Consider the following 26,414-nt stretch of genomic DNA (forward strand, 5'->3'; position numbering starts at 1 on the left):
CCATCCACCTATATATATACTCCGATTGCGTTTTTTGTTTAATGTACACTATTTTCAAAAACATACTACTCCATATCTATTTAAAACAAACTCATAGACATGAATCATTTATATGAAGATAGCTGATTTAGTATTTTTATTTATGAGTATTCAAATAAATAAGCCTATTATACAAAAAAAGAAAATAAAATTTGCAGCGCTGCGTTTCGTTTACAATAAATTGTGTTTTAACCACAGCAGAAGAGAGAAACAGAAATAAGAACTATGGCGAGAGTGACTAATGTTTTGCGCAGAGCTTACAAATCTATTGAAGATTTGGATTTGCTGAGAATTTTGGAATCTGAGCTCAACCACGAACTCTCCTCCATGCGCTTCCAGGTCGATTTTGCATTTTTGACTTTAACGATTCGTTTCTCGCCCTACATTTCGTGTTTAATTTGATTGGGGAGTAAATTAGGGTTCCTATTGATATTTATTGTTTGATGCATAAAGTTTGGCGAACAGTTCCAGTGTTAAATTTATCATCGTTGATGACTGATTGATGTATAGGCGAAGCACAATGATAACCTACAAATGGAGAGCCAAAGTTTATATGAATTTAAGTTCATAATAGGTTATTGTGTCTACATATGCTGTGATTTTTTTGAGCTTATAATGGCTGTTGTTCCAGTTTCCTTTCATCCTACAAGTTTCCTTTTGAGGCCTGACTTGGTCTATGTTGTGCAGAATGAAAAAATGGGTTCATTTGGTGATTTTGTGGTGGAGTGGGACTCTCCCAATTCCCAAGATGTGATTCTGAGGAAAAAGTGTTCGTCGTCCGGGGAGGAAGTGGCCATCTCGGCATTGTTGGGCCGCGATACTTTCCATGAAGATAGCAGGTTCCCTGCAGAAGCTTTGCTGAAAATATGTGTGAAAAAGCCTGGTTTGAGCTCTATCTTGAAGTTTGATTGTGTAGCGTCTAATAGAGGAGGCACTCAGCCTGATTTTCACATTCACAACGCCCACTACATTCAATCGTCGTCTCTCAGTTCATCGGTTTATAGAGGGCCGTTATTCAGGTATCTTCCTATTGAAATTGAGCTGTAACCTGTTTATGTTGAGATAAATGAAATTTGAAATGTATGTCACTACTGGATGCTAACATAGCTTTCTTATGGCCATCGTATGACATTCAAATTGTTTGGCTTATTTTGCATGCCTCGTTTTCGGAATTTTAACATTCTGAGGTGCCAAAACTGTGGTTGATTGATTGATCCCTTTCTTAACCGGAATAGAAATAGTTTCTATTTCAAACCTATAACATCAATATTAATTATATACAGCACTTTTGGCTAATGCAATATAACGAGTATGATGGTAAACTGAGAGTCATTAACTATCATTTGTTAACTAAGAATATATCTCTGTAATATTAAACACATTCTCACATTGAGACACTGTGTACACCTCCAGAACTCTGAAAATCAAACCAAATAAGTCCTTAGTATTTCAGGGTTCCGCTCTCAGCTTAGATTTGCTCCAGTTGCGGATTCTACTGACTCCTTTTCATGTTTTATAATTTATTCAGATCTTGATTCCAAAAACAAGCTAATAATATTAACTTCACAAAATTAGGCTCAATTTTTCACAATTATAATAGTACTATCTCATTTAAAATCCAAAAATCTGTAGAAATATTTCTACTCGCGTGTTTTCCTGTTCTTTTGATATCCTGATGAACTCAGCACAAAATTGTAGACTGTCGGTACAATTATTGTACCATTTTTCTGTTACTGTTCGAGCAGATGATATATCTGAATGTTACTTAAGTGAAAGTGTGTATTCTCAGTATGACCTTCTTTTATATGGAGGTAGTATAATGCATGTCTACATTTTGAAAATCTGATTATAACTGTTAATAATATATTTTACTTGTTTTGAGGGTCGAGGTGTGTGCTAATAAACATAGTTCAAATACTTTACCTGCCATTCTCCACCCAGTTTTTTTCTCTTTCTTTCCATGGTTAAGTTATCGGTCACGTCCTTTTGCAGTGATCTGGACCCAGCTTTACAACATGAGCTGAAGCAGTATCTAGCAGCCAGAGGGATTGAAGAGGACTTCACCAACAACCTCCTCCTCTACCTACACAAGAAAGAGCAAGGTCAATACATGGGCTGGTTACAAAAGCTAAAGGAGATGATGGACAGAACATAAGTAATATAAGCTATTTCCAAAATTTCATTTAACTCGCACATTGTTTTGTTAGTTTTCTATAAAATGACCCGTTCTATTTTCCACTTGTCAACTTCAGCTGTCTTTCAAAATTCACACCAAACACTGATCTTGCTGGAAGTACCCCTTAGAGGTCATTCCAAAAATAATGGCTTTGGGCAGAATCAGTCGAGGATAAGTTCCGATTGTTGTGCATAAGTATCATTAACTAAATCTTGTCAACCTTTCCATATTATTGTTGACTTACATAGAAAAAGTAAAAAGTCAAGGAATGCAACACTATATGGGGTAGACTTAGAGATATGGAAATTCATGACAATGAAATTGGGGTAGTCATAGAGACCAGGGCAAGGAATATATGCTCTTTTTGCCATTCCTTGGAAAATAATATTGCTCTTTGGTATCACTGTGTTGCTTCCTTTGTAGAAATATGCTATATATCATGATCTGCATCTATCTTGGATATTTTTTCGCTTAGCTTGACCAAAATTTGTGTGCATACATCTAGCTACGTGTTACTCATTCTAGACTGTTTGAAATCTAATGATCTAAAAAAGTCATTGCCCCCATAGCTTAGGACCACCCTACTGACCATTCTGGTCCATCACTACATCGTTTAGACCGGTTCTAACTTTGAGTCATTTTGCACCAATTATGCCTCTAACTAAGCCAAGTCAAAACCCCATGCCAAGTCAATTCTCATAGCAATGTCATGGCCAACATCTAGAATCTAGGGCCATATTGTGGCCACCAGAATTACCACACATCACTCACTGTCTTCTATCCATTGATATTTGATGAGTCTAGCGTGCTAGGCGGCCCGACTCATCCAAGATGTAGACTGTATAATATTGATATCATCATGATATGATATCCCTCTCTATACATACTTAGATGTTGGTATGGAACTACAGATTATCGAGCATTTATGAATACTTGAACGATAATCGTATCATGTGTGCTCATCGTGGCTGACAATCTTCGGATTTTTATTTTGCAACTTTCTTTCAGCTTCTGCTTTTTTTTTCTTTTTTTTTTTCTGTTTTATTTTCATCTTGTGTGTTTGTTCAACGGTCTTGACACAACACGAGGGATGATATCACAATTCACAGTGCAAAACCTTACCAGCTTCCCGTTGCTATTACTCCTTAGTTAGAACTTAGAAGTCAAGTCTAAAGGTGTAGAAAATAGCTAACCATTTTAAGAAAGTCAATTATGTAATTTAATTAAAAAAGGCCAATTTTGCCATTTTCTGCAGTGATTCATTATATTCATGTTTGGATGGCCCCACGGCAACACTGATGGAATTGGAACGAGATTATTTTTTTCTCTCTCTATATAAATAATTTTTAAAATTTTAATTTTTTAGTGTAATTAAATTAGTATTTTAATTGTAATGAGAAATCACTTAATAATGGAATACTTATTTAACTTTAATATATTAATAATTCTAATTTCAAATATAAATAGTGTAAGTAGTTTGGGACGAGATGAAATAAAAAAAGCACTGGGATAGAGGAAATTACTATATTCTCAAATGCAATATCATTGGGGAGGAGCAAAAAGAGAGGACCAAAATTCATGTTCTTTCTTTTGACCTATAAAATTGAAAACAAAATAAGGTTAAATCTCGTCTCTTGTTTATCATTTGAGACGGGATTCCTTCTTTTTGCCTTGAAATATTGAAAGCAAAAATATCATTGAATCTCTTTTTTTGACCCCGCAAGCCACGACTGAGAAATTGGTGACTCGTTCTCATACGAAAAGTTATTCAAATCATAAGAAAGATTATAGATTTTGAAAGCAAGATTTAGAGATAGTGGGAATCCATTACCCATTCAGAGCACGAAGAAAGAAAAATTGATGGGGATGGGAGGCACGATTTGGAATAAATATTAGTACTATTTTAGTAAAGTAATTAAAGTTGACAGGGATAACTTTTTTTTCCGAAATCATTGCACTTTTAAGAAACAAATGTTTATAACTTTTTTAACTTTTTATGTACAAATAGTTTCTTTTTATATACACTATCCCATGGCAAAAGTTAATGAAATAAAGGTTGATAATAGACTTAAAAAAGAAAAAGGAGTTGTATACTTCCTTCTTCCGCTTCCGCTATTAAAAGTCTTAGTTTATAATTTTTGACCGTCTGTCATTAAGAGATCCGGTTCACTTTTACCATAATTGGTAGGTAGATCATACTTTCCACTATCTTTTCTCCCCCACTTTTTTTTTACATTTCTTAAAATCCGTACCAAATTCAAATAAGACTCATAATAAAAGACGGATGGAATAATTGTTTTAGTAAAGATGGATACACTTTTATATGGTGGATATCATATGGGAAATGATGTAACTAATCCAATTGGTTTTAATTATTTTTAAAAAATAAATGTATTACTCCATGTTGTGAGGGTTGTCAACTATCTCCCATTTCAGCATTTTAGAAGGTTGTTTTAAATTAGTTACACATTCATTCATTTCTATTTATATTGTTGATTCAAATGAAAAGAGGAGTAGAAAATGGAGAGAGAATGAAAAAAAATGAGAGAAGAAAAAAATGGAAAAGAAGAATTAGAGATATAAATCAAATATTTTGATGAAGAAGAGAGGGTAAATAAACTGAAATGCTCTTTATTGGCTTGAGGGTATTTTCGTCCAAAAAAAGTTCAAACGATGTTATATCGAAGTTAATGGACCTCAGAAGATGTTTTCAAATGTTACGAAACAAGATTGATACATTATCAAAGTTTGCGGCTAAAAAAATGTTTCCTCTATTTTTAAATGTACGAGTTGAGAAGTAATAAGAAGAGTGCAGAACATGGCTTTAGCAAATCATCTTTTTATTATAAAGACGGTCAGATATGCATGTTTTCATAGATTCAGTTAGTTTTAACATTCAACCCTTGATCTTTATTCCTAAAGCTATGACAAATCTTTTTACAATTGATGCTTAAGTATCCCAATGTTCATATTTTTATAAAGTAAGTTAATAATAAACTTTGTTTGGCTTTTATTTTTGAAAAATCATTAATTAAAATATTCCAAAATATCCACTGGAAAATGGTCCTATTTACGAATAAAAAAAATCATAAATTTTAATGTATAATTATTAAAAATAAGATAGAAATAGAAAATTTTGAACAAATAGTAAAAAAGTAAAAAGAAATAGTTAATCATACTATATAAACAAGATTAATTTTAATGGATATACCAAAATAAAAAACAAGACTATTTTTTGGTGGACCAAGAATGAAATCATATTTTTGAAATCTTATAAAATCATACAATACGATTTATTGATGTTTGATTTGCGATTTTGACCAGATTTTGAAAACCCTATATATAGCCTGTAAATCCCTGATACACATTAATATTGAAAATCCGAAGATAAATTATATGTATAGAATTTGTGTTTCGATGAAACCCAAAACGCAGAAAAAAATATTACAGATTTAGTCTCTACCAATAAGAATAAAGGAGGCGAAGCCATATCTACATTTTTCATCACTCTCTCTGTTTTACTTCTCTCCCTTCTTCACTATTCCGCCTCTATTGTATGCGTATGCATACCTATTGACCGTGGCGGAACCCTAGAGCCGTACCCGGCGGAGGGAAATCTAATCTCTCATGGACAATTTCATACCACCGGAGTTCGATTTGGACCACAAGGATCACTCAGACGACGCGCTCAAGAAGTGGCGCCAGGCCGTCGGAACCATCGTGAAGAACCGCCGGAGAAGGTTCCGCTACGCCGCCGATCTCGAGAAGCGAACCGAAGCCAAAGAGCAGCTCAAAAAACTCAGTGTACGTCTATTCATCGCCTTCTCTTGCTCTGTTCTTCTGAATCTGGATGGATGTTTTAATCAATGCGGTTTTTGAGGTGTTTCTTTGATTTTGAACTAGTTTATTTATTTCTAATTTCCACGGCTATTTTCGAATCTCATTGGATCGGAAGGCGTAAAAAGTGTTAGTTTGTTTGCTTGGTCTTTCGCAAAAGTTATGAGAATTGTGATTCCAGAGGATCTGCAGAAAGAGGAGCTTTTTGCCTGCAAAAGCGATTGATTCTTAAAGTTTTAATAAAGGAAATGAGATTTGTTTAGAGTTTCTATGGTTGTTAGAGAAGGATAATTTTGTTGCAATTGTTATTAATTTATTGGATGTGTTTCATAAAAGGCGAAAATGAAGAACTTATCTCTTTGTTTGCTTCTGCTTGTAAAGGATCAGTTGGTAGAGATGTGTATTATTGTAGGGTTTGTATGGCTCTCTCTGTGATGGATGTTACTGGAATTTGGAAACATGTGTATGTATCAGATCTAATTTCCGATTTAAAGTTGGTGAAATTTTCTTTTGATTTTTCAACTTTCAGTTAGAAGAGATTTTGACTTTTACGCATACTGTCATATACTCTTTAAAAAATATGCACTCTTTTATCTTAATAACCATCCACTATTTTTCTCTTTGGGCGCTCGTTGTATTAATCATCTTTTTATATTTGAGTAGTAGTAATATATTTTTTGTGTGTATCTTTACTTAGTTTTCATTCTAAGTAAACGTTAACAACTCAATACTATTATATGATAAATTCTACTATAAAATAAGACCATTGTATGAAGAACAGTTGTGTTTTTTTTTTTAATTTTCATTGTTGCTTTTACTTATTCACCACATAACAGAGAGACAGAGAAAGAGAGAGAGAGGGAGGGAGCAGCCTTGAATGAGTAATATTTTGGGAGTTATATTTTGTCTCTTCAATTATGACGGTTATTGGAAACTATTTTAGCTACAGGTTCTTTACATAGAATTGACCCAGCCAACAAGAAGTACCTTTTATCTCCGAGGGGTCATGTGGCCATTGTACATGAGTTGATGTAATGCTCCTTTTGGAAAAATGTAGGAAACAGTATAAGTCAAACGTTGATATTTGAGTAATTAAATGTTATAAGTATTGTGCTCGGCTGCTCGCATGTCTTTCTCATTTGAACTGCATATTACCTACATATGCAAAAACTTAGACAATTGTAGGCAAATTGAAAAGTACGTAGATTATACAACGTCGTTTTTATGTTTACATTACAACTATCCCTTTGTCTACGAAATTTCATTTGGTCAAGTTTATTAATGATCAACTGATTGGTCTTGGATTAAGTATGGGGCCGACATTTAGTTGATATGAACCTAAGCACATGTACTCGAGGTTAATTTGGTATAGATTAATGGTAGATACATCAGTGTTTTCCAAATGGTTATAATGTACAAACCCAGCCTTGAATGGACAAATATTATGTTCTGATATTCTTTCTCCTTTTCTTGTTATTATCTTGATTGTCTTGAAAGTGGTTCTAGTAACTGTTCTAATATCATGGTAGTTGTATCTTGATTGATTTTTGGTTATCATACTCCACTTTTGAAGTGTTTCCTATGTTGCATTATTATAATTACAATCATGGCCCATTTTGTATCTGATTTTGCTAATAATCTTTATTACTATATACCAGGAAAAGATTCGTATTTCTTTCATTACTCTGACAGCAGCCCTCAGGTTTCTTAATGGTAATGCTTCTGCTCATTTGGTTTGTCAGTTATAATGCTCAATATTTGTTTATTTCATACTGCTCTTATTCTTCTGACTTCTGTCTTTTTTGTCAATGTAGGTGCACATATTAAAATAACTCACCCTGAACCAACGGAAGAAGAAATAGAAAAGGATATCCAAAATGGGCTTCACGAAGAGGCTAGACGTGCAGGGTTTAAAATCAACCCTGATAAACTTGGATCTCTTGTTGCTTCTTACGACATTAAGACCTTAACTAAACTGAAAGGCACTGATGGACTTGCTGATAGATTGAATGTATCACTAGAAAAAGGAGTGAACTCAAGTGACGTGCCTTTAAGGCAAAATATATATGGTGTCAATCGCTACACTGAGAAACCTTCTAAAGGTTTTTGGGTGTTTGTATGGGAAGCTTTACATGACTTGACACTTATTATACTTATAGTTTGTGCTGTGGTGTCTATTGGAGTAGGGCTTGCTACTGAAGGGTGGCCAAAGGGTATATATGATGGCTTGGGAATTATCCTTAGCATACTTCTTGTGGTCATGGTTACTGCAATTAGTGATTATAAGCAATCATTACAATTCAAAGAGTTGGATAAGGAGAAAAAGAAGATTTTTATCAATGTCACTAGGGATGGAGTTCGGCAGAAAGTCTCCATATTTGATTTGGTTGTTGGAGATATTGTTATTCTGTCCATCGGAGATCAGGTTCCAGCAGATGGAATTTTCATATCCGGGTTTAACTTGTTGATTGATCAGTCAAGTTTGACTGGTGAAAGTGTGCCAATAAACATATACGAAAAAAGACCATTTCTTCTTGCAGGAAGTAAAGTTCAAGACGGGTCTGGTAAAATGTTGGTGACTACAGTTGGAATGAGAACAGAATGGGGAAAGTTGATGGAAACTCTAAGTGAGTGTGGTGATGATGAGACCCCTCTGCAGGTCAAGCTGAATGGTGTTGCTACTATTATTGGTAAAATTGGACTTTGCTTTGCTGTTCTGACTTTCCTAGTCTTGACGGTAAGGTTTTTGATTGAGAAGGGGCTTCGCAACGAAATTACCCAATGGGGTTCTAGTGACGCTCTGCTGCTTTTAAACTACTTCGCTACAGCAGTCACCATTATAGTTGTTGCGGTTCCTGAGGGATTGCCCCTTGCAGTTACACTTAGTCTTGCCTTTGCGATGAAGCAATTAATGAAGGAAAAGGCACTAGTGAGACATTTGTCAGCCTGTGAAACGATGGGTTCTGCTACGTGCATTTGTACTGATAAAACAGGTACATTAACCACTAACCATATGGTAGTCAGTAAAATATGGCTTTCTGGAAAATCAAAGGAGGTTGATGCCAGTGGACACAAGGATGCATTATGTAGCTATATATCAGAAAAAGTATTATCCGTCCTCTTGCAAGGAATATTTAACAATACAGGATCTGAGGTTGTCAATGATAAAGATGGAAAGAGGACAATTCTGGGTACACCAACAGAGTCGGCGATTCTAGAATATGGATTGCTTCTGGGTGATTTTGAGGAGCAACGCAAAGTCTGTAGGATAAAGAAGGTTGAACCTTTTAATTCTGAAAAGAAAAAGATGTCTGTTCTTGTGTCACTTCCAGATGCCAAGACCCGAGCTTTCTGCAAAGGTGCTTCAGAGATTATATTAAAAACGTGCAGCAGGGTAATTAATGCGGATGGGGAGGTTGTCGAGTTGTCAGAAGAGCAAGTAAGTTCTATCTCGGATATCATCAATGGGTTTGCCAATGAAGCTTTACGTACTCTCTGCTTAGCTTATAAGGATATTGACGATGGTTCTCCGGAGGATAGTATCCCCGATAGTGGCTATACGCTGATTGCAATTGTGGGAATCAAGGATCCAGTTCGCCCTGGTGTGAGGGAAGCAGTTAAAATCTGTTTAGATGCTGGCATTGCTGTACGCATGGTTACTGGGGATAATATTAATACAGCTAAAGCTATTGCTAGAGAGTGTGGAATTCTTAAAGATGATGATCTTGCTATAGAAGGTCCAGAGTTTCGCTCTCTGAGTATCTACCAGATGAAGGAACTAATACCAAAACTAAAGGTGGATAACAAATACTCCAATTGTATCCCATCTTTCTGCATTACCACTAATTCCATATATATATATACACAGTATCTTCTAAATCATAATCTAAAGTGCCGATATCTTGTGGTTAGGTAATGGCGCGGTCCTCACCAACAGATAAGCATCTTCTAGTGAAGACATCAAGAAATGAACTCGGTGAGGTTGTTGCAGTTACTGGCGATGGGACAAATGATGCTCCAGCTATGCATGAGGCAGACATTGGACTTGCTATGGGCATCGCAGGAACAGAGGTCTGATCATACTATGTTTGCTAAAAGAATCCTTTTCCTATATATTATCTCAGAATACGGTCCAACGCATTCATGTTTCCAATAATTTTTCTTTAAAAAATGCATCACTATTTTTGAGGCATTTGTTTTCAAGCTCATACCCTAGAACACTAAAAAAGGCATGCAAATCTTTCTTATGGTAAATAGCGTGCGAACTTTCTTGATATTTTATGCTGAACGATTGCAAAACCATTTTAATTGCTTAAGCTCATTGATGTAACATCTAATCACCCATCAAACAAATTAACCAGGTTGCGAAAGAAAGTGCTGATGTGATTGTGCTAGATGACAATTTCTCAACAATTGTGAATGTTGCGAAATGGGGACGCTCAGTGTACATAAATATTCAGAAATTCGTTCAATTCCAGCTGACCGTCAACATTGTTGCTCTCATGATCAACTTCATATCTGCTTGTGCATCAGGTAACATTTCTCATTCTGCATCCACATTTCAATTCGAGCATTTGCTTTCCATGAAACCGAAACACAACACTGCTTTTCTTTTGTCGTTCCATCAGGATCAGCTCCCCTCACGGCTGTGCAGCTGCTGTGGGTGAACCTAATAATGGACACTCTAGGTGCACTTGCACTGGCCACTGAGCCACCACACGCTGGCCTGATGCAGAGGCCTCCCGTACGAAGAAACGAAAGCTTCATAACGAGGACCATGTGGAGAAATATCTTCGGACAGAGCATCTATCAGTTGGCTATTCTGCTTGTCCTCAATTTCATTGGGAAGCAATTATTGGGGCTCACAGGCTCTAATGCAACGGAAGTGCTGAATACCTTCATCTTCAATACCTTCGTCTTCTGTCAGGTAATTATTTATCCATTTCCTCACATTGTTAAACAATGCAGAATTAAGAATTTGATCTTCTTGGATGCATCCAGGTGTTCAATGAAATTAACAGTCGCGACATCGAGAAGATGAACATCTTCCGTGGGCTGATTGGAAACTGGATATTCATAGGAATCATCATGGCCACAGTAGTCTTCCAAGTCATCATAGTCGAGTTCCTGGGCACGTTTGCCAGCACCGTACCATTGAACTGGCAGCTGTGGGTACTCAGCATTGCACTGGGTGCCGTGGGCATGCCTATTGCTGTAGTCTTGAAGTGCATTCCTGTCAAGAACGATGCGCCTGCTACACACCACGACGGCTACGATGCGCTCCCAACCGGCCCAGAACGCGCTTAAACACCATATTTTTCCAGCTCAGACTTGAATGGTTTAATTAGGTAAGAACGAAAAAGGATTTTTACATATTATCAAACAATACATTTGTGAAGTTGAAACCTTGGGTATTTTATGAGTGCAAATTTTCCGAGTTTTGCTCGTCATGCTTAAATCGAAGAGAGTGTTGAAGCGTGATATCGTCCATCGCCTTTGGTTTCAATTGGGATGGTGCCGACTGCCAACGAACTTGCAGGCAGCAACAGCACATCGAAATCCCAGTATTTAGGATCTGCTGTTGAATCTTAACGTTGAAATCGAACTATTTATTACTTTTATTATTCAAGTTTCTGCTTTGCATTTGATGTTAATGTGTTTTGTTATAATTCCAAAAAAAATTCTACTGAAAATAAGCTTACATTTCTGGGCAACAAAATACATAATACAAAGTGGCACTGCAATAAAATCAACTCTATTTCTAAATATCGAAAGCTGATTTTGCTGGACAACTCTTAAGTCGTTGTAGCTGCAGTTACAACAATAGCCTCTGTATTCCTACTGAACGTAGGATAGCACGACGAGGGCTCATTTTCGTCTCCTCTTCGACTCTCCATAGGCAATGACCCCCATGACTGTCAATCTGTCATGGTGTAACCAACAATACCAATGAAGGTGACTGGATTTTGGAAGATGAGAATTGAGATGACAACAGCCACAGCTCCTTTAGCATTGCCTAAAACCTGATCGGAATGAGGAAAAATATGAGACAGAGCGATGTGCGTTCCATATGTTAAACTAAGCCAAGTTTGTCACATTGCTCGGCTTATCTTTCAAGTACACACACAACATGGAAAAGCAAATGCTCTTAAACGAAATACGTTCAACACAATCTGGTCGTGGGAGAAGTACCTGGAGTGTTAAGGCACTTATGCTTAGTCACCAGGAAATTGCACAAGTTTGCTCCATTAGCCATTGTTGAATTGATGAAAAGAAGAATCCACATGAATTTATGTTCCTTCCCAAGTGCGACAACTACGTCAAACACGTCTGGCTCCATCAGGGAGCAAAACTACAACAGCAACCGGTGCGATATAAAGCATCAAATTCATCGAGTTGAGCAGAGAAGATGACCTAAAACTAAGAACTCATAATTGATTCTCCTTGACATTCTATCTGTTGATAATAGTCAAGAAAGTTTATTTGATTAGGTACTGAAGCACTGACTTGAAGGCTCTAGCGGCGGTTGCACTTTACACATAATAAATCCGTACAGATGGAAGCTGGGCTCACCCTACAAGAGACCACAAACTAATGCGATTTCAGAAGCCACAAATCAAACCACTCTAGAACAGCCATGATCACCGGACCAAAATAAAAGTACTAGTACCTTAACCACGTTGCCAACTTCTGCAAATTTACACAAAGTAGAGAGAACTGCATAATGAATTTGTGAATGTTGTGTGCAACAGAGGTCAAATCCCGGTTTGCCATTTCGGTCCATCCGCAATTAGAGTCTCAGTTTACTTTTACTATAAATGGTAAGTAGGCTAAACATTCCACTAACTCATGTCATTCATATTTTATTATCAGATCACATTCCACTATCACATTAACACAACCGTGACTCCCAAAACGAGTATCATTCTAGCAAAAGATACTCCATCCGTTCCATGTTAATAGAGGCGTTTCATTTTCTGCACGAGAAGACCCTCTCTCTCTCCATTATTCTCTCTTAGTTTACTCTTTCTCTACTTTAACTATTTATAACTGCCTTCGTCCCAATAAAAATGGACTAATTTTATCATTTTGGGGGTGTCCACCAAAATTAAAATTAGATCCATTCTAAATAAGGAAAGTTTTAAACAAATATTAACCCTATACATCATTCTAAATGTGTACCCACAATTTACTAATACTACTTCTACCCTCATTTCTTTCTTTCTCTTACTTTACCAATTATGCATTAAAACTTGTGCCATTATAACTTTGTCTATTTTTTTTGGACGGAGGCAGTATTATTTTTTCCAAAACAAGTGTAGAAAATGAAACGCCTCTATTAAGGCGGAGGGAGGGAGTACCACACAAGTGACGGCAATCTAGACCTAATTTTTTTGATAAACTAGTTACTCCCTCTGTCCCCCAAAATTCGTCACCATTTGACCTGGCACAGGGTTTAAAGAAATGTAATAAAAAGTGGATTGAAAGAGTTAGTGACATGTGAGTCCTACTATTATATACTCCCTCCGTCTCGCATTAGCAGTCTCATTGACTTTTCTGCACTCGTTTTGTAAAAATGATAATAAATAGTTAAAGTGGAGAAATAATAAAGTAAAAAAGAGAATAATGTAGATAAGACTCTTCTCTATATTATTCTTTTTACTTTATTATTTTTCCACTTTAACTATTTATTATCATTTTTACAAAACGAGTGCAGAAAAGTCAATGAGACTGCTAAAACGGGACGGAGGGAGTATTAGTTTTAAAATAAAATGTGAGTGGGAATGAGTTAGTGGAATGTAGGGTCCACTACCAAAAATGGTAAAAGTAAAATATGTCAAATTTTTAGGGACGAACGAAAAAGGAAATAAGTGACAAATTTTCAGGGACGGAGGGAGTACTACATTAGAAGCAATAAGGTAAACAAACATCTAACATTATACTATCACTAATAAACCATCAACACTGAAAGTAACAAGACCAGAGATATGGTGTGAAGAGTCAAAATTAGCAACAAAGTGAAGAAGTGAGGAAGAATCAATTGGTGTTACTATGAATAAGGACAAATGAAAATGCAGATGTTTCCATCCATAAAACAAATAGGAAATTCAATTAAAATCTTCATGAGATCAAGGTACATACCCCACTGGCTGAGGAAGATTGGGAAGGAGAAGCCATAAGTGGAGAGGAGGAGGACGCCATGTACACGCAGTCCTTCTTAGATCACATTGTTTATTTCGATTTTGATTTGGATTCTCATTTCGCATTCGATGTTTTCTGGTGATTGATTTCAGAGATTTTCGTGTTATGCAATTGCGGGATTGATTATATTCAGATTGAGACTCGTGTGTGTGATTTGGTTTTGCTCTTACATGCATGGTAATGGACCCCACCATCATATTTTATATCTGTGAGGAGTGAGGTAGAAAATGTATTAGGAAAAGAATTAGGTGATATTTTCAAGAATACAAGTTTAAAAAATGTGAGTCTACAAAACTAGTTAATGTTGAAATGAAATATGATTGAAATTGGATCAGTGTGATTCATTATCAAAAAAAAAATTGTACTAGTAAATAAATGTGTCTCGTATATCTACTAAATGTCTAATTTGTTTTTCACTCTACTAGTATTTCTTAATTCATGTAGATGCCGCAGCTTTTCTTTCTTGCTCAAATCAGATATACTCCCTCCGTTCCTTGTTAATAGAGCCATATCTTTTCAGCACGAAGTTTTAAAAATAGTGTGTTAAATTAATAATGAAAAAAGTAAGAGAGAGTAAAGTAAGAGAGATGAGAGAGAATAAAGTAAAAATAGAAATGACTCAATTAACTTAGAACTTCATAAAATAGAAAAATGACTCTATTAACATGAAACGGATGATACGATTTTATTGAATTAGTATGAAATCTGCTTTTCATCCTCAACCTGATTGTCATGTTGCAAAGCACAATGGTCATCAGAGGCTTTGTATAAGTTTGAGCAATCTTCAAAAACCACAATCAAAATTCTTAGCTTGACATATCATAACAAACTTGCTAAACAATTTTCTCGCATTCTTTATTGATTTTTTCTTGATTGTATTGTTGTATTGTACGTGTCCTTTCCCAACAATTTAGACATAACTTCAAGTAGTAGTATGATTTATGAAGAAATGAGATTTTGGAGTTGATGTTTCATTAAAGTTGCATTCTTTTGCGATTCACTCCTCCAAAGCATTGAAATGAATACATTGTTAATGTTGATCTATATAAGTTGCAGCAATTTGAACAAGAAGCAAGGTAGAAGAGGTAAAGGTGTTAAGTATTGATAACACGAGAAACCCTCTGAAAAAAGAGACTGCACATGCTGGAGCTGAACATGAGCGTTTCCTTCATCCATTCTGGGGCAACCCTCTCGAAAGTCCCCAGGGATAAAACGCGGTATAGAAGCTCGACTTCTCCATCTGGCTTTGCTATCCATGTCAAGCTGAATGAGTAGCCTGCAATAAACAATATCCATATCTACATTCACTACGATTATACAAAATCAACAGTAGTTCATTCCTGATAAGACAACATACACTCTTCGAGCAACACCATCAATGGAAAAATCCACATTTACAACTCATGACAGATATCAGATTAAATGATTAAAAACTAATAAAAGTGAACTAAGAAACATCAAAGGCCATTAAGCAGATACGGAGAAAAGGAACATATCATAAAGCCAAACGACTCAACCAAGTTTCAGAAAGAAAATAATATTACCACTTGACTGATGACGCGCCAAAATGGACACTTCGTTGCTTTTAGTGACAGGGGAAACTTTGAAGCCAACTACATACTCAACAAGATATTGAAACATGCAGTTGAATGAGCTTGTATCTGCAGCATCACCACCTACCAGTAGCATGTCAGAGTGTTAAGCTCATGGCCTGTAGCAAAATGAAGTGATTTGATTCCTTTTAAGGAAATACCTGAACTGTTGGTCGTTCTTAGACAGCAGGCAGGCTGAATCATAAATTATCAAATGTTAGGCAAAAGTGAAGAATACTACATTTTAACCTGAATGGGTATAATTTAGGTACCTGCTGGATGATGCTTGGGGCACCGCTGCTTTTGTCCCTAGGAACAAGTTGACCTGACGGATCGTCGACTTCAACATCAACATATGGAGTAGCTGCATGCTCACTAATATGAATAGATTTACGTTTTTTTGATGATTTTGCAGGAGATGTTCCTTGCGATTGTTCCCCAGGGGTATTGTGTAAATTTTCATGTCCACTTTCCTTGGGCATAGTATAGCTTGAACATTCTTTGTCTTGGAGCCTTGAAATTTCTTCACTGAGTTCCTTATCTAAAAATGATTAGGAAATATAGTAAGTAGTTAGAAATATTAGAGGACTTTGAACACTCAATGTTTGAAATTACAGACTATTGAACACTCAGTGTTAAAAATTATGTGCAAAGGGAGAGCTATAACTAGAGAATTCCTGTGGAAAGCAGGAAGCATAATTCAGAAATGATAATCCAACCCTCAATCATTAAAGTCGTGCAGGTTAATTCATTAAAGAAGTCGGGTTAGAGTTCAAGAAACATGATACACTCCTCAGTAATTTGTGTGCATATACTAGACCACGTCGGACTAAATCAAAACAAAACGAACCTTGTATACATAGTTTTTGGCTCCAAATGGAGAACTTTCACTTCTTGTGCCAGCAATTAAAAGGAAACTTACTATGGTAAGCGAAATGATAACCACACAGAATGGCCAGTGGACTTCCTGTGAAGACATTCCCCTTCATTTTTCCATGTTGGGCAATTATGAAGTGCAAGTAGATAATACTAGTAAAAATGTGATATCTAAAGTAGGTGAAGGAATTCTTTGCTCACTCTTTTGGTTCTCTTCCGCTAACAACTTTTGGAAGTGAATATTTTGTTCATGGAGCTTTTCATTCTCACTTTTCAAGTACTGGATCATTTCATCTGCAGCTGCATTGACAGATATATCGAGAATTTAAGTCAATTGGTTAAACATGCTTCACTAATGCAAATAGCAGTATACAAAATAATAATCTCATAACAGCAGCAGTTAAAACTGGTACTCATCATTCTTTTACAGCAAAAGTCAATCCAACCAACTTAATTACTTATAAACTACAAATTGCAATGTTCAAGAGTTCTTTGTTGCAAGTGGCAAGAAAACACTGGGAACTAACTAACAAGATACGAGTAAATAACGCTAACTGGCACATAAGCTCGAAACAAGGGGGAGATGCATATATTTTCCCATACCAGCTTCATACTTCAAGAATTTCACTTCTTGTTCATAATTCAGTTCGTCAAACTGGTACTCTTTTTCCTTCTGCATCAGAACATTAATTTCAGTACAGATATACATATTTTTTTAATTAAACGAACAGACATCAGAAAGACCTTCAATTTGGTGTATTTATCGTATAGCTTCGAGTAAAGTGCTTCCATCTGAAATCCACACCAGAAAAAACAAAAACAAAAAAAAAATCAAACCCTATCAACACAATTTTGCAAGTCCAAGTCCAATTCATCACTTGTGCAAAATAGCGAGCTGGAAGATGACAGAATTAACATAAAAATGCATCTTATGTAACAAATTCACAAGAAAATTGAAAATTTAAATCCTCACAACCAAATTTTTCGATAGCAAAAATCAAACTACAATCTGGAAAACGGCGTGAAATTTAGTCACACACCTTTGATGGAATGAAAACCTGCTTTGGCGATCCACACACGCACCAACAAGCTTAGATCTGCAAAGGTAGAGGTTTCTAGCGGGATTCACTTTCCCGTTTCGAAGAATTTGAATGAACACTAGATAATTCAAAATCGAATTTTATTTTGGTTGGAATTTTAATATACAGAAAGGCCCAATTTCCCTTTACTGGGCCGTGAAAGGCCCAACAACTGTATCTTTCTTTTTGAGACCAGTCCAATAAAAATTTGAAACAAATAATGGCAAAAGTAGCCTAAGATCATCAATGAAATTGATGATGGGAGCTCAATAATTTTGCTTATTGCTAAATCATAAAAGATCGACCAACCTCATTGTGGGGTTCAAATTTTGTATTAAATTCGATTTTTGAAATATTGCCTATGATGTGAGCAAGACAACAAGGGTTCAAAAAGAATAAAATGAATTATTTACTGTTCTTTGTCACTTTTATTCACAAAAGAAGAAATGTTGAATACATTGAAAGTAAGGTTAGGTTATCCACTACTCATCTCTTAAAGTTTATGGGTTCTATATCATTTTTACCTTATTTCTTATTTAAGAAATAGTGCTCATTTTCCATCATTTACCTATTTAACTATTCATGGTTTGACTACTTTATGTTTTTTCATTTCTTTTTTTTCCCAACCAATAAGATTGCATGTTGTTAGTTCAAAATTTTTCTTACGAAACGTAAACTAATAACACTAGTGTGGTAGATAGTGAATAAGATCTAATATTGAAACGAGTTAATGCTATCTACTAATGAAATCGTATGAGAAAATTTTCATTTCTTAATTATTGAATATAATGATTAAAAAGTGAATACACGTGTATGCTACACAATCATTACTTTACATAATTACATTGGATACATGCACTTTCATGTTTTTTTTTTGGGAAGAGATGTGGAGCAGCCATGTATTCAATTATGTGTTTAAAATTTAAATTATCACCTATTGTAATATATAATTAAGTGTGAACTACATTTTATAACTATACTTTAGAGATACACATTTATAAATTTTATTTTAAAATATTTTTTATGGTTTCTATGCTTTACATTTTGCTGGTTTAAAATGCTTTTATACTTTTTCAAAAAAAAATTCAGACGCCCCAAAATACCATACACCTAAGAATGTCAATCGGGCTAACCCGTTCGGGTTCGGGCAACCCATTCGGGTTGCTGGGCTATTTGGGTGCGGGCTATTCGGGTTATGGATTTTTCGGGTTATAAAATTTCAACCCTAACCCTAAACCGCCGGGTTTTGGGCTAATCCATCGGGCTATTCGGGCCCAAAAGCTTTCGAAAATAATTTCTTGTATCGAATTTTTCTTCTATAAAATGATTTTAAATTTTAGATACTTTTTTTCTTTTTAGTTAGAATCATATAAAATCTTCATATTTTCATAGTATTCTACAATAATACATGGAGAGAAGCATTTCATCTCGATCAACTACTACATAAATTAAAACTTGTGTTCGTGTCATTATTTTGTTATTGTTCGTAACTAATTCTTTGTGAAAATTAAAAATCATATCTTACATGAATCATTATTAAAATGATAAATATATTAAGATTTTGATGAATTATTTCTTAATTTTGTCTTGATTGACTTTGGTGGTGGTAAGACACTAGAGGCAGATGATGAGACAGTGGAATAATGAGTTGTGGTGGAACTTGAAAGCGGATATTGTGGGATCGAGTGGAAAATTATAGAATGAAAATTGAATAAGACTAATGATTAGGTAGAAAGATTGAGGATTCAAAAATATTATAAAAAAAACCCTTAAAACTTAATAAATTTTAATTAAAAGTTGCAACCCATCGGGCCGACCCGCAACCCGTTCGGGCCAACACGTTTAACCTGCCAACCCATTCGGGCCAACCCGTTTAGCCCGTTTTGTATTCGGGTAATAAAATTACAACCCTAACCCGCTCATTTTACCGGGTTGTTCGGGCCGGCCCACGGGTTTCGGATTGAATTGACATCCCTGCATACACCACTAAACCAATTCGTTAAGCTTTACTGGCTAATTACTAGTATAATGATATATTTAATGTGAATTTTATCTTCTAGCTAATTTAAAATTAAACAATAGCAGTTGGTATTTAGCTTATCAATATTTCTACATGTCCAGATGCTTTCCAATTAGCTCCAAGTTTTGATTTATAGTGTATAAGGTACATCAATATTATACTTGGCAAATCAATTTTATTAGTTTCATTTTTATATTATACATCTACATAAATATATAGAATTATATCAATCCCTCGTGATTAATATAATCATCTATAATATCCTATCATTGGATGTTCGATTTGCAAGATTGTATCCGAAATGAAATATGTAGTGTGTTTGGTTCATGAGATTCAATCTCACAACTCAATCCTAGATGGATAATCATGAGATAATTAGTCATAGCGAACCCCCAACAACTAAAATAATCTCACGACTTAATCCTAGATTATATGTTGGTATTATTTTATCTAGCAAATCCAACACCACCTTAATATATTAATTATGCAAATGATGTTAAAATATAATCAAATATTAAAAGGGCTTTTCTTATTTTTTATAGATATTTTTAAACATGCTCTTAGTAAAAGGATGTCTCAATTATGAAAAATTGAAAGATTAAACAATTTACGAAGTATTACATATCAAATCACGTATCACACCAAAATTACCAAATGATAATTATCTCTTGAAAAGGATAGACCTGTGCCCATTTATTCATAGAAGAGATAAAAGAAAAATACAAATTAAATTATTTATGGTATCATAAATGGAATTATTCCTATAATATGGTATGGTAATGCGACTGAAATAATGGTAGAAGGGAATAATAAGTTAGCCTCATAAAAATACTGACAATAAAAAACTGTAAATAGAGGTATTGCCCTATATAGTGACGTAATAATGTTGGAAATGAAGAATGGAGTAAAGTGGTAAAATAAAGAATTGGGGAAAATTTTACTGAAATTTCTGTTTTCAAACTGCAAATTTGCAGTTCAAAGTTGTAAAGCTACTGCAAGTAGTGACATTGACAACATCACCTCTCTCTCTCTCTCTTCCATTGGAGGCTTCATCTTCATGTGCACCACCGACTGTAAGTTGCTGCTGCGATGCATTTTGATTGTATGGAGATAATAGCTAGTAATTTTTCAGTAGCATTTTGTTGCTTGTGTAAATTTTGCATTCTGCCTTCGATTTCGTGATTTTACTGCCTCTTTCTCCTTGCATGAGCGATTTTCACTAGAGTTTGTTCGCGTGATGATTGTGTGCCCTTTTCAGTTTATGAGTGTGGAAAAATTCCTTAGAATCGTTGAAATTTTGATGATATAGGAATTTGTTCATTTTCTCAGCACTGGTGATTATGTGTGGAGTATATGTATAGGATGATTGCTACGCATTCTGGTGGTGAAATGCGTGACTCTTCAATTGGATCTCTGATTCATATGCTAATCTATCGTACAGATCAGTAGTGACTCGTTTGTTTTCATTCAGATTCAAGGTTTAACAGCCATGGATTTATCTCTTCCAGACTTATTAGACGATGTAACATCCTGTAAGTATCCTCAGTGACACTACAGATCGAAGCTGTTTGTTGGATATAGTGATCTAAAATTAACTATTGAAGATTTGAAGTTGTTATCTGCTTTGTTTTCGCCTTTGATTTGGTGTGAGCTTTGTTTTGGATGCTATGATTGTCATTTATTTGATGAAAATTTTCTCTGTAGTTGCATCCAAGACCGGATACCATACTCTAGATGATTTGATGAGCGACTTTTCGCCTTTTCATGGGTGTGGTAAGTCACTGTTTAAAAGCTCTGGTTACTACTCTTCCCTCTGAACTAGTATATTCGTTTGCTTCTATTTTGTTGCTGAAGATATGCTGGAGGAAGATGCTTTGAATGAGAAATCTTGTATGCAAGTGCTGAAGATATGGATTGACAAAGCAGATGAAGATATTGTAAAACTTGAAGAAGATATATTGATGCTTCAGTGCCAACTGGCTTGGGATGATGAGAAGTGGTCTAAACAATGCACTGTTGCTTTGAGAGAAAAGACTGATCATCTTGATATTTTGATACAACGCTTGAAGAAGGACAATAATGGAAACAACCTCCAATCAGAAACTGAGGAACTTCCACCAAGATTACATGATCTTCTGAAGCCTTTGATGGAAAGTTACATAGCAAAGAGTGAGCAAGTAATAGTCATAAGCATTTAATCACTATGTTGCAAATATTATTTGAATTGATCATGATTGAAATGCGCCATCATTATCTAAGTTTATCACCATTACTAGTCGAATTTTCCACAGTTGTTTTAGCAGCCTCATTTTATGTAAATGATGAACAGGCAGAAACCAGTATGCCACAGATGCCTGTTCCACCGGATGCTGAACATAACAAGAAAACAGAAGAAAATGCATCCACCATCATGCTCAAAACCTATGAGAGAAAGGGCAAGTCTACAGAGCTTGAAGATAGGAAAATATACCTTCCCCAACAAGTAACTTCAAATCATCAACTTTGTTCTCTTTATATACTCCAATACTGGTCGTGTATATCGATATGGGAGTTACATCTGATCTCATTTGAGGCAAAAGTGTTTCTAAACTTCTTTTTTTACTTGTCTCTGTTTTTTTAGGCAATATATTTGCCAAATTCCCAGTAATCCCAGTGTTATCTAGTTTTCTTTCATTCTTCATATTTGTAGTATATTTACACATAATTTACTGTCCAAATCTCAATGCAAATGCTCGAAGTTTGATACTATGCTTAAGCAATGAATAGTCTGTTTGAAGTACCTGTAGTCTCTTTGGCAATTATCGTGGTTGAAATGGGAAAATTCCAAGTTGCATACATTCTGTTGAATGAATCTTTTTGTTTTTCATGCGTGATTGAACATTGTTTAAAAAAAAGGGTTTCACCTCAAAGGTCTGCGTGTACACAGAAGAAAGATGCAGTTATCAGAAACTTTGATGCAAGTGCTGACAAGTGTACAAACGACGAGGTCGCTGTAAAGGTTGTAAATAAGCCAAGCACACTAGAACGAAGGAGAATGCTAAATTCGCTCCACACGCAGTTAGAGGTAATGAAATTGTGTCTTCTTCGAGTGCAGTTTAGATAACAGTCATTTGATGACTCACTATGCCTTTCAGCTACCAGATCCCATGGTGAAGGAATTAAGTGCAAGCATGTCTGTAGAGAAAGCTACTTCAAGGGAAGTTGAAGAGAAGAAAAATAACTACGACAAGGCTAGCTCAGAGGCAAAAGTCATTCGAGGCAAGATTCGACATAAAATCAAGGTGACAGTTTGATATAATATGATTGTTTCATAGTACATCAGTTGTCTATATCTAGCTAATATAATGCCAATTTGATACACCTTAATCATGCCCCAAGAGAGATTCAAGATCTGAAATGGTTATAAACTTGGCCTTGAATGCTCCAATTCCTGCTGATTAAGAAATCTTGGATATTAGGCGGATTACATGAAAGCCAGAACTGAACCTTTGAGTAAGGCAGGGAAAGCAAGGGTGTCATACGAGCGTTCTACAAGAAGCACTTCAGTGAAAACAGTGAAAACAAAAGGAAGAAATACAAAAATTTTACAAATACAAGAAGCAGTGAAGGATCTTGCAACAGAAATGAAGAACCCCTCATTGAATGACAGAACCAAGCAAGTGAACAGTGCAAGAATGGAATCGGAGGAGTGTCAAATTCAAGTGCAACAGAAGGCAAGCAAGGAATGGCAACAAATTGTTCAAAACCCACAGCCAGTAGTACATGAAGTACACGTGATGGTGGCAAAAAAAGATAGAGTTTCAAAAAAAGAAACTGAGCAGCATGTGAGTAAAAACGATGTAGCTGGCCCATCAGAAGGCACTGCAGCATCAAGTTTGTTTCCACAAGAGCCTCTGAGTTCACAAACCACAAGCCAGAAAGGAGGTCTCAAAATCTCTCTGATGAAACATGCTAAGACCAAGTGTGATGCCTCAAATAGCACGGCTGAGGAAGCCACAGATGGGCCGAAGAACGTGCCTCATTATCTGCCATCTTCATGCATCAAGACTACTGAGAAATTATCACTTAGCAATCTCAAGGCCATTGCAAAGAGTCGAAAGATACGCAGCCCCTGCTCATTGAATGACAGAACCAAGCAAGTGAACAGTGATAGAATGGAATCAGAGGAGTGTCAAATTCAAGTGCAACAGAAGGAAAGCAAGGAATGGCAACAAATTCTTCAAAACCCACAGCCAGTAGTACATGAAGTACACGTGATGGTGCCGAAAAAAGATGGAGTTTCAAAAAAAGAAACTGAGCAGCAGCTGAGTAAAAACGATGTAGCTGGCCCATCAGAAGGCACTGCAGCATCAAATTTGTTGTCACAAGAGCCTCTGAGTTCACAAATCTCTCTGATGAAACATGCTAAGACGAAGTGTGATGCCTCAAATAGCATGGCTGAGGAAGCCACAGATGGGGCGAAGAACGTGCCCCATAATCCGCCGGCTTCATGCATCAAGACTATGGAGAAATTATCACTTAGCAATCTCAGGGCCATTGCAAAGAGTCGAAAGATACGCGGCTACTCTAGACTTAAGAAGGAAGAGCTGCGAAAATTTCTTGGCTTCGACTGATTGTTATTGTGGTAACTCGTGCATTTCTCTCCTTTTGTCATTTTTGATCTAATTTGTCTTTACACATTTAGCATTCTTATTCATCTCTTTTGCAGGACTTCATATGTAAATACAATCTAAGCCCTGATCCTGACTCATACAAGACAGAAAAAGGTGTGTGTTTTTTCTTCGACTGTGGATACGACAACAATGCGGAGAAGCAACTGATAGATAGTAATTCAATACATGTTAAGTCCATTACTGCAAAATTTATAGTTGAGCTCAGGATTGACTTCAATACATGCAATATAGCTCAGGAATTGCATTTTCTATATAGGTTTTACTAATTGGCTGCAATGCTTAATCTGAAAGCAAAACATGCATTTTGGTTTCTTTACACTAAGGTTTCATTACAGTACTATGCGATGGAACGAAGTACTCTACGTTTAATAATTGGCAATCCATTAGCTTACCGGATCACTGTTAAGCCCATAAAATTTTTGGAAAACTGAGGTTTCCAGATCATCATCTGTAGATAGCATAGAGAGTCAAATTTCTTAAAATACTAGTAGTAGTATAAATTGATCATTTGACAAAAGAAGGTCGAACATTAGTTTCCATTTTTCCGGTTCACCACTCCAGCAACGAACACCCTTCTCTCTTTCAGCAAGCTGCGAGGCAACCAACTTAAGCTGATTCCACTGCCATTTTTCACTCCTAACACATGCAGCGAGTTTAATTAGTCGATTTATTAGTGATCAGGGGAAAATGTTATCTAGACGAGTGATTAGATTGACCCTTGAAACAACAACTCCTGAATAGATTGATCTTGAAACAACAACGATTAATTACTATTGCTATAAAACATGCTCATATTTTATCTTTGTTACCCTTTCTTAATAATGAGAACAATTTGAAAGAATTGAGTCGACTACTAGGAACTCAAATAGTTGCTCGAGAAAAACAATATTACATCCGTCCTATAAAAATATGAATATTTAAAAGAAATGGCACTGGTTTTAATACAAAATTGATAAAGTAAAAGAGATAGAAAGAAAAGTATGGTAGTGAAAAATGAGTCTCACTTTATTAAAGCAAAAGAAATAGAAGTTTCTATGTCTATTAAATTATTTCTTTACTAGACATAAACATTAACTACTGTTTTATTGATATTGCTTTTTTATTTTTATTTTTGAATTAAAATCAATATTATTGAAACGATGAGATCTAAATATGCGGAGTAGTATCATTTTCATTGCATCGGCGGATAGGAGGAGCCTATGGGATATTTCATCATTTTTAAATAAAAATTGGTTGGTGTATTATTGTGGTTATTGATCAATTCAAATACAAATTTATTAATATAAATTTTTAATTTCAACTGAAAAATGGGTCCCGTTAATTTAGAATTTTTGACTTGGTGGGTCTGTCTAATTTAGTAGGAGTAACTTTATAATCTTTTCGAAACGGTTAAGTAGGAAAATTTGTCTGTATTAGTAAATGAATATTCACAGCTCCAACTATTAACCTCTGAAATTAGGTCTTATCTGATTGTGCATTGTCTGTTTGATTAGGATTAACGAAAATTAAAGAATAGGAGGGTTGGATATGAATTGAAAATTAAAGAATTGGAATTAGATCAGATCATAAAATTTAGTTCCGATTTAGACGAACTTTTCACTAGTAAAGATTCTGCTTTGCCTCTAGTCATCTTGATTATCAGGCAACACCATATATAGGTTCTTGAGTTAGATTGATTAGTATCTCCATCATTTTTGTGTTGGAAATTAGTTTTTAATCCTTCATAGTACTTTTTTTGCTGAAACACTTGGCAAATTTGTGGGATTTTCCCTTTGCACATGAAAACTAGTAGTAGTTTAATTCTTAATATGACAAGTTTCTTGATTAGTTTTGGCTTCATATTTATTGCTGTTGGAGTAGTTGGTGATTGTAGTGAAAGATCATCTATATACAACTCCAAATTGTGGGATTTGAGCAAAG

General features: G+C 35.4%; 4 protein-coding genes across 5 annotated transcripts; 3 read left to right on the top strand and 1 right to left on the bottom strand.

Annotated features, from left to right (window-relative positions):
• Positions 1-206: 206 nt before the first annotated feature.
• Positions 207-2,689, top strand: LOC125187206 (mitochondrial acidic protein mam33). Its single transcript, XM_048083752.1, has 4 exons — positions 207-378; positions 727-1,058; positions 2,032-2,194; positions 2,292-2,689. Exons 1-3 carry the CDS (start codon positions 265-267, stop codon positions 2,192-2,194), a joined length of 609 nt encoding a protein of 202 aa, XP_047939709.1. The 5' UTR covers positions 207-264; the 3' UTR covers positions 2,292-2,689.
• Positions 2,690-5,608: 2,919 nt separating this feature from the next.
• On the top strand, positions 5,609-11,706 carry LOC125187349 (calcium-transporting ATPase 4, plasma membrane-type-like). Its single transcript, XM_048083919.1, has 7 exons — positions 5,609-6,019; positions 7,711-7,765; positions 7,867-9,848; positions 9,965-10,123; positions 10,414-10,585; positions 10,681-10,979; positions 11,054-11,706. Exons 1-7 carry the CDS (start codon positions 5,843-5,845, stop codon positions 11,357-11,359), a joined length of 3,150 nt encoding a protein of 1,049 aa, XP_047939876.1. The 5' UTR covers positions 5,609-5,842; the 3' UTR covers positions 11,360-11,706.
• Positions 11,707-15,209: 3,503 nt separating this feature from the next.
• LOC125187511 lies at positions 15,210-17,880 on the bottom strand. Of its 2 annotated transcripts, XM_048084111.1 has the most exons (9): positions 17,763-17,880; positions 17,467-17,514; positions 17,326-17,395; positions 16,924-17,022; positions 16,769-16,813; positions 16,119-16,387; positions 16,008-16,041; positions 15,799-15,930; positions 15,210-15,530 (listed from the first exon to the last, which is right to left on the bottom strand). In XM_048084111.1, the coding sequence occupies exons 2-9, from the start codon at positions 17,512-17,514 to the stop codon at positions 15,349-15,351; spliced, it is 879 nt and encodes a 292-aa protein (XP_047940068.1). In that variant the 5' UTR covers positions 17,763-17,880; the 3' UTR covers positions 15,210-15,348. The 2 variants fall into 2 exon arrangements, with proteins under 2 accessions (XP_047940068.1, XP_047940069.1); XM_048084112.1 differs by lacking the exon at positions 16,769-16,813.
• Positions 17,881-20,789: 2,909 nt separating this feature from the next.
• On the top strand, positions 20,790-24,711 carry LOC125187348. Its single transcript, XM_048083918.1, has 9 exons — positions 20,790-20,894; positions 21,293-21,353; positions 21,526-21,594; positions 21,676-21,998; positions 22,151-22,303; positions 22,748-22,885; positions 22,956-23,102; positions 23,280-24,445; positions 24,530-24,711. Exons 2-8 carry the CDS (start codon positions 21,311-21,313, stop codon positions 24,432-24,434), a joined length of 2,028 nt encoding a protein of 675 aa, XP_047939875.1. The 5' UTR covers positions 20,790-20,894; positions 21,293-21,310; the 3' UTR covers positions 24,435-24,445; positions 24,530-24,711.
• Positions 24,712-26,414: the final 1,703 nt, after the last annotated feature.

Source organism: Salvia hispanica, chromosome 5 (genome assembly GCF_023119035.1).
Source record: "Salvia hispanica cultivar TCC Black 2014 chromosome 5, UniMelb_Shisp_WGS_1.0, whole genome shotgun sequence".
Taxonomy (NCBI): domain Eukaryota; kingdom Viridiplantae; phylum Streptophyta; class Magnoliopsida; order Lamiales; family Lamiaceae; genus Salvia; species Salvia hispanica.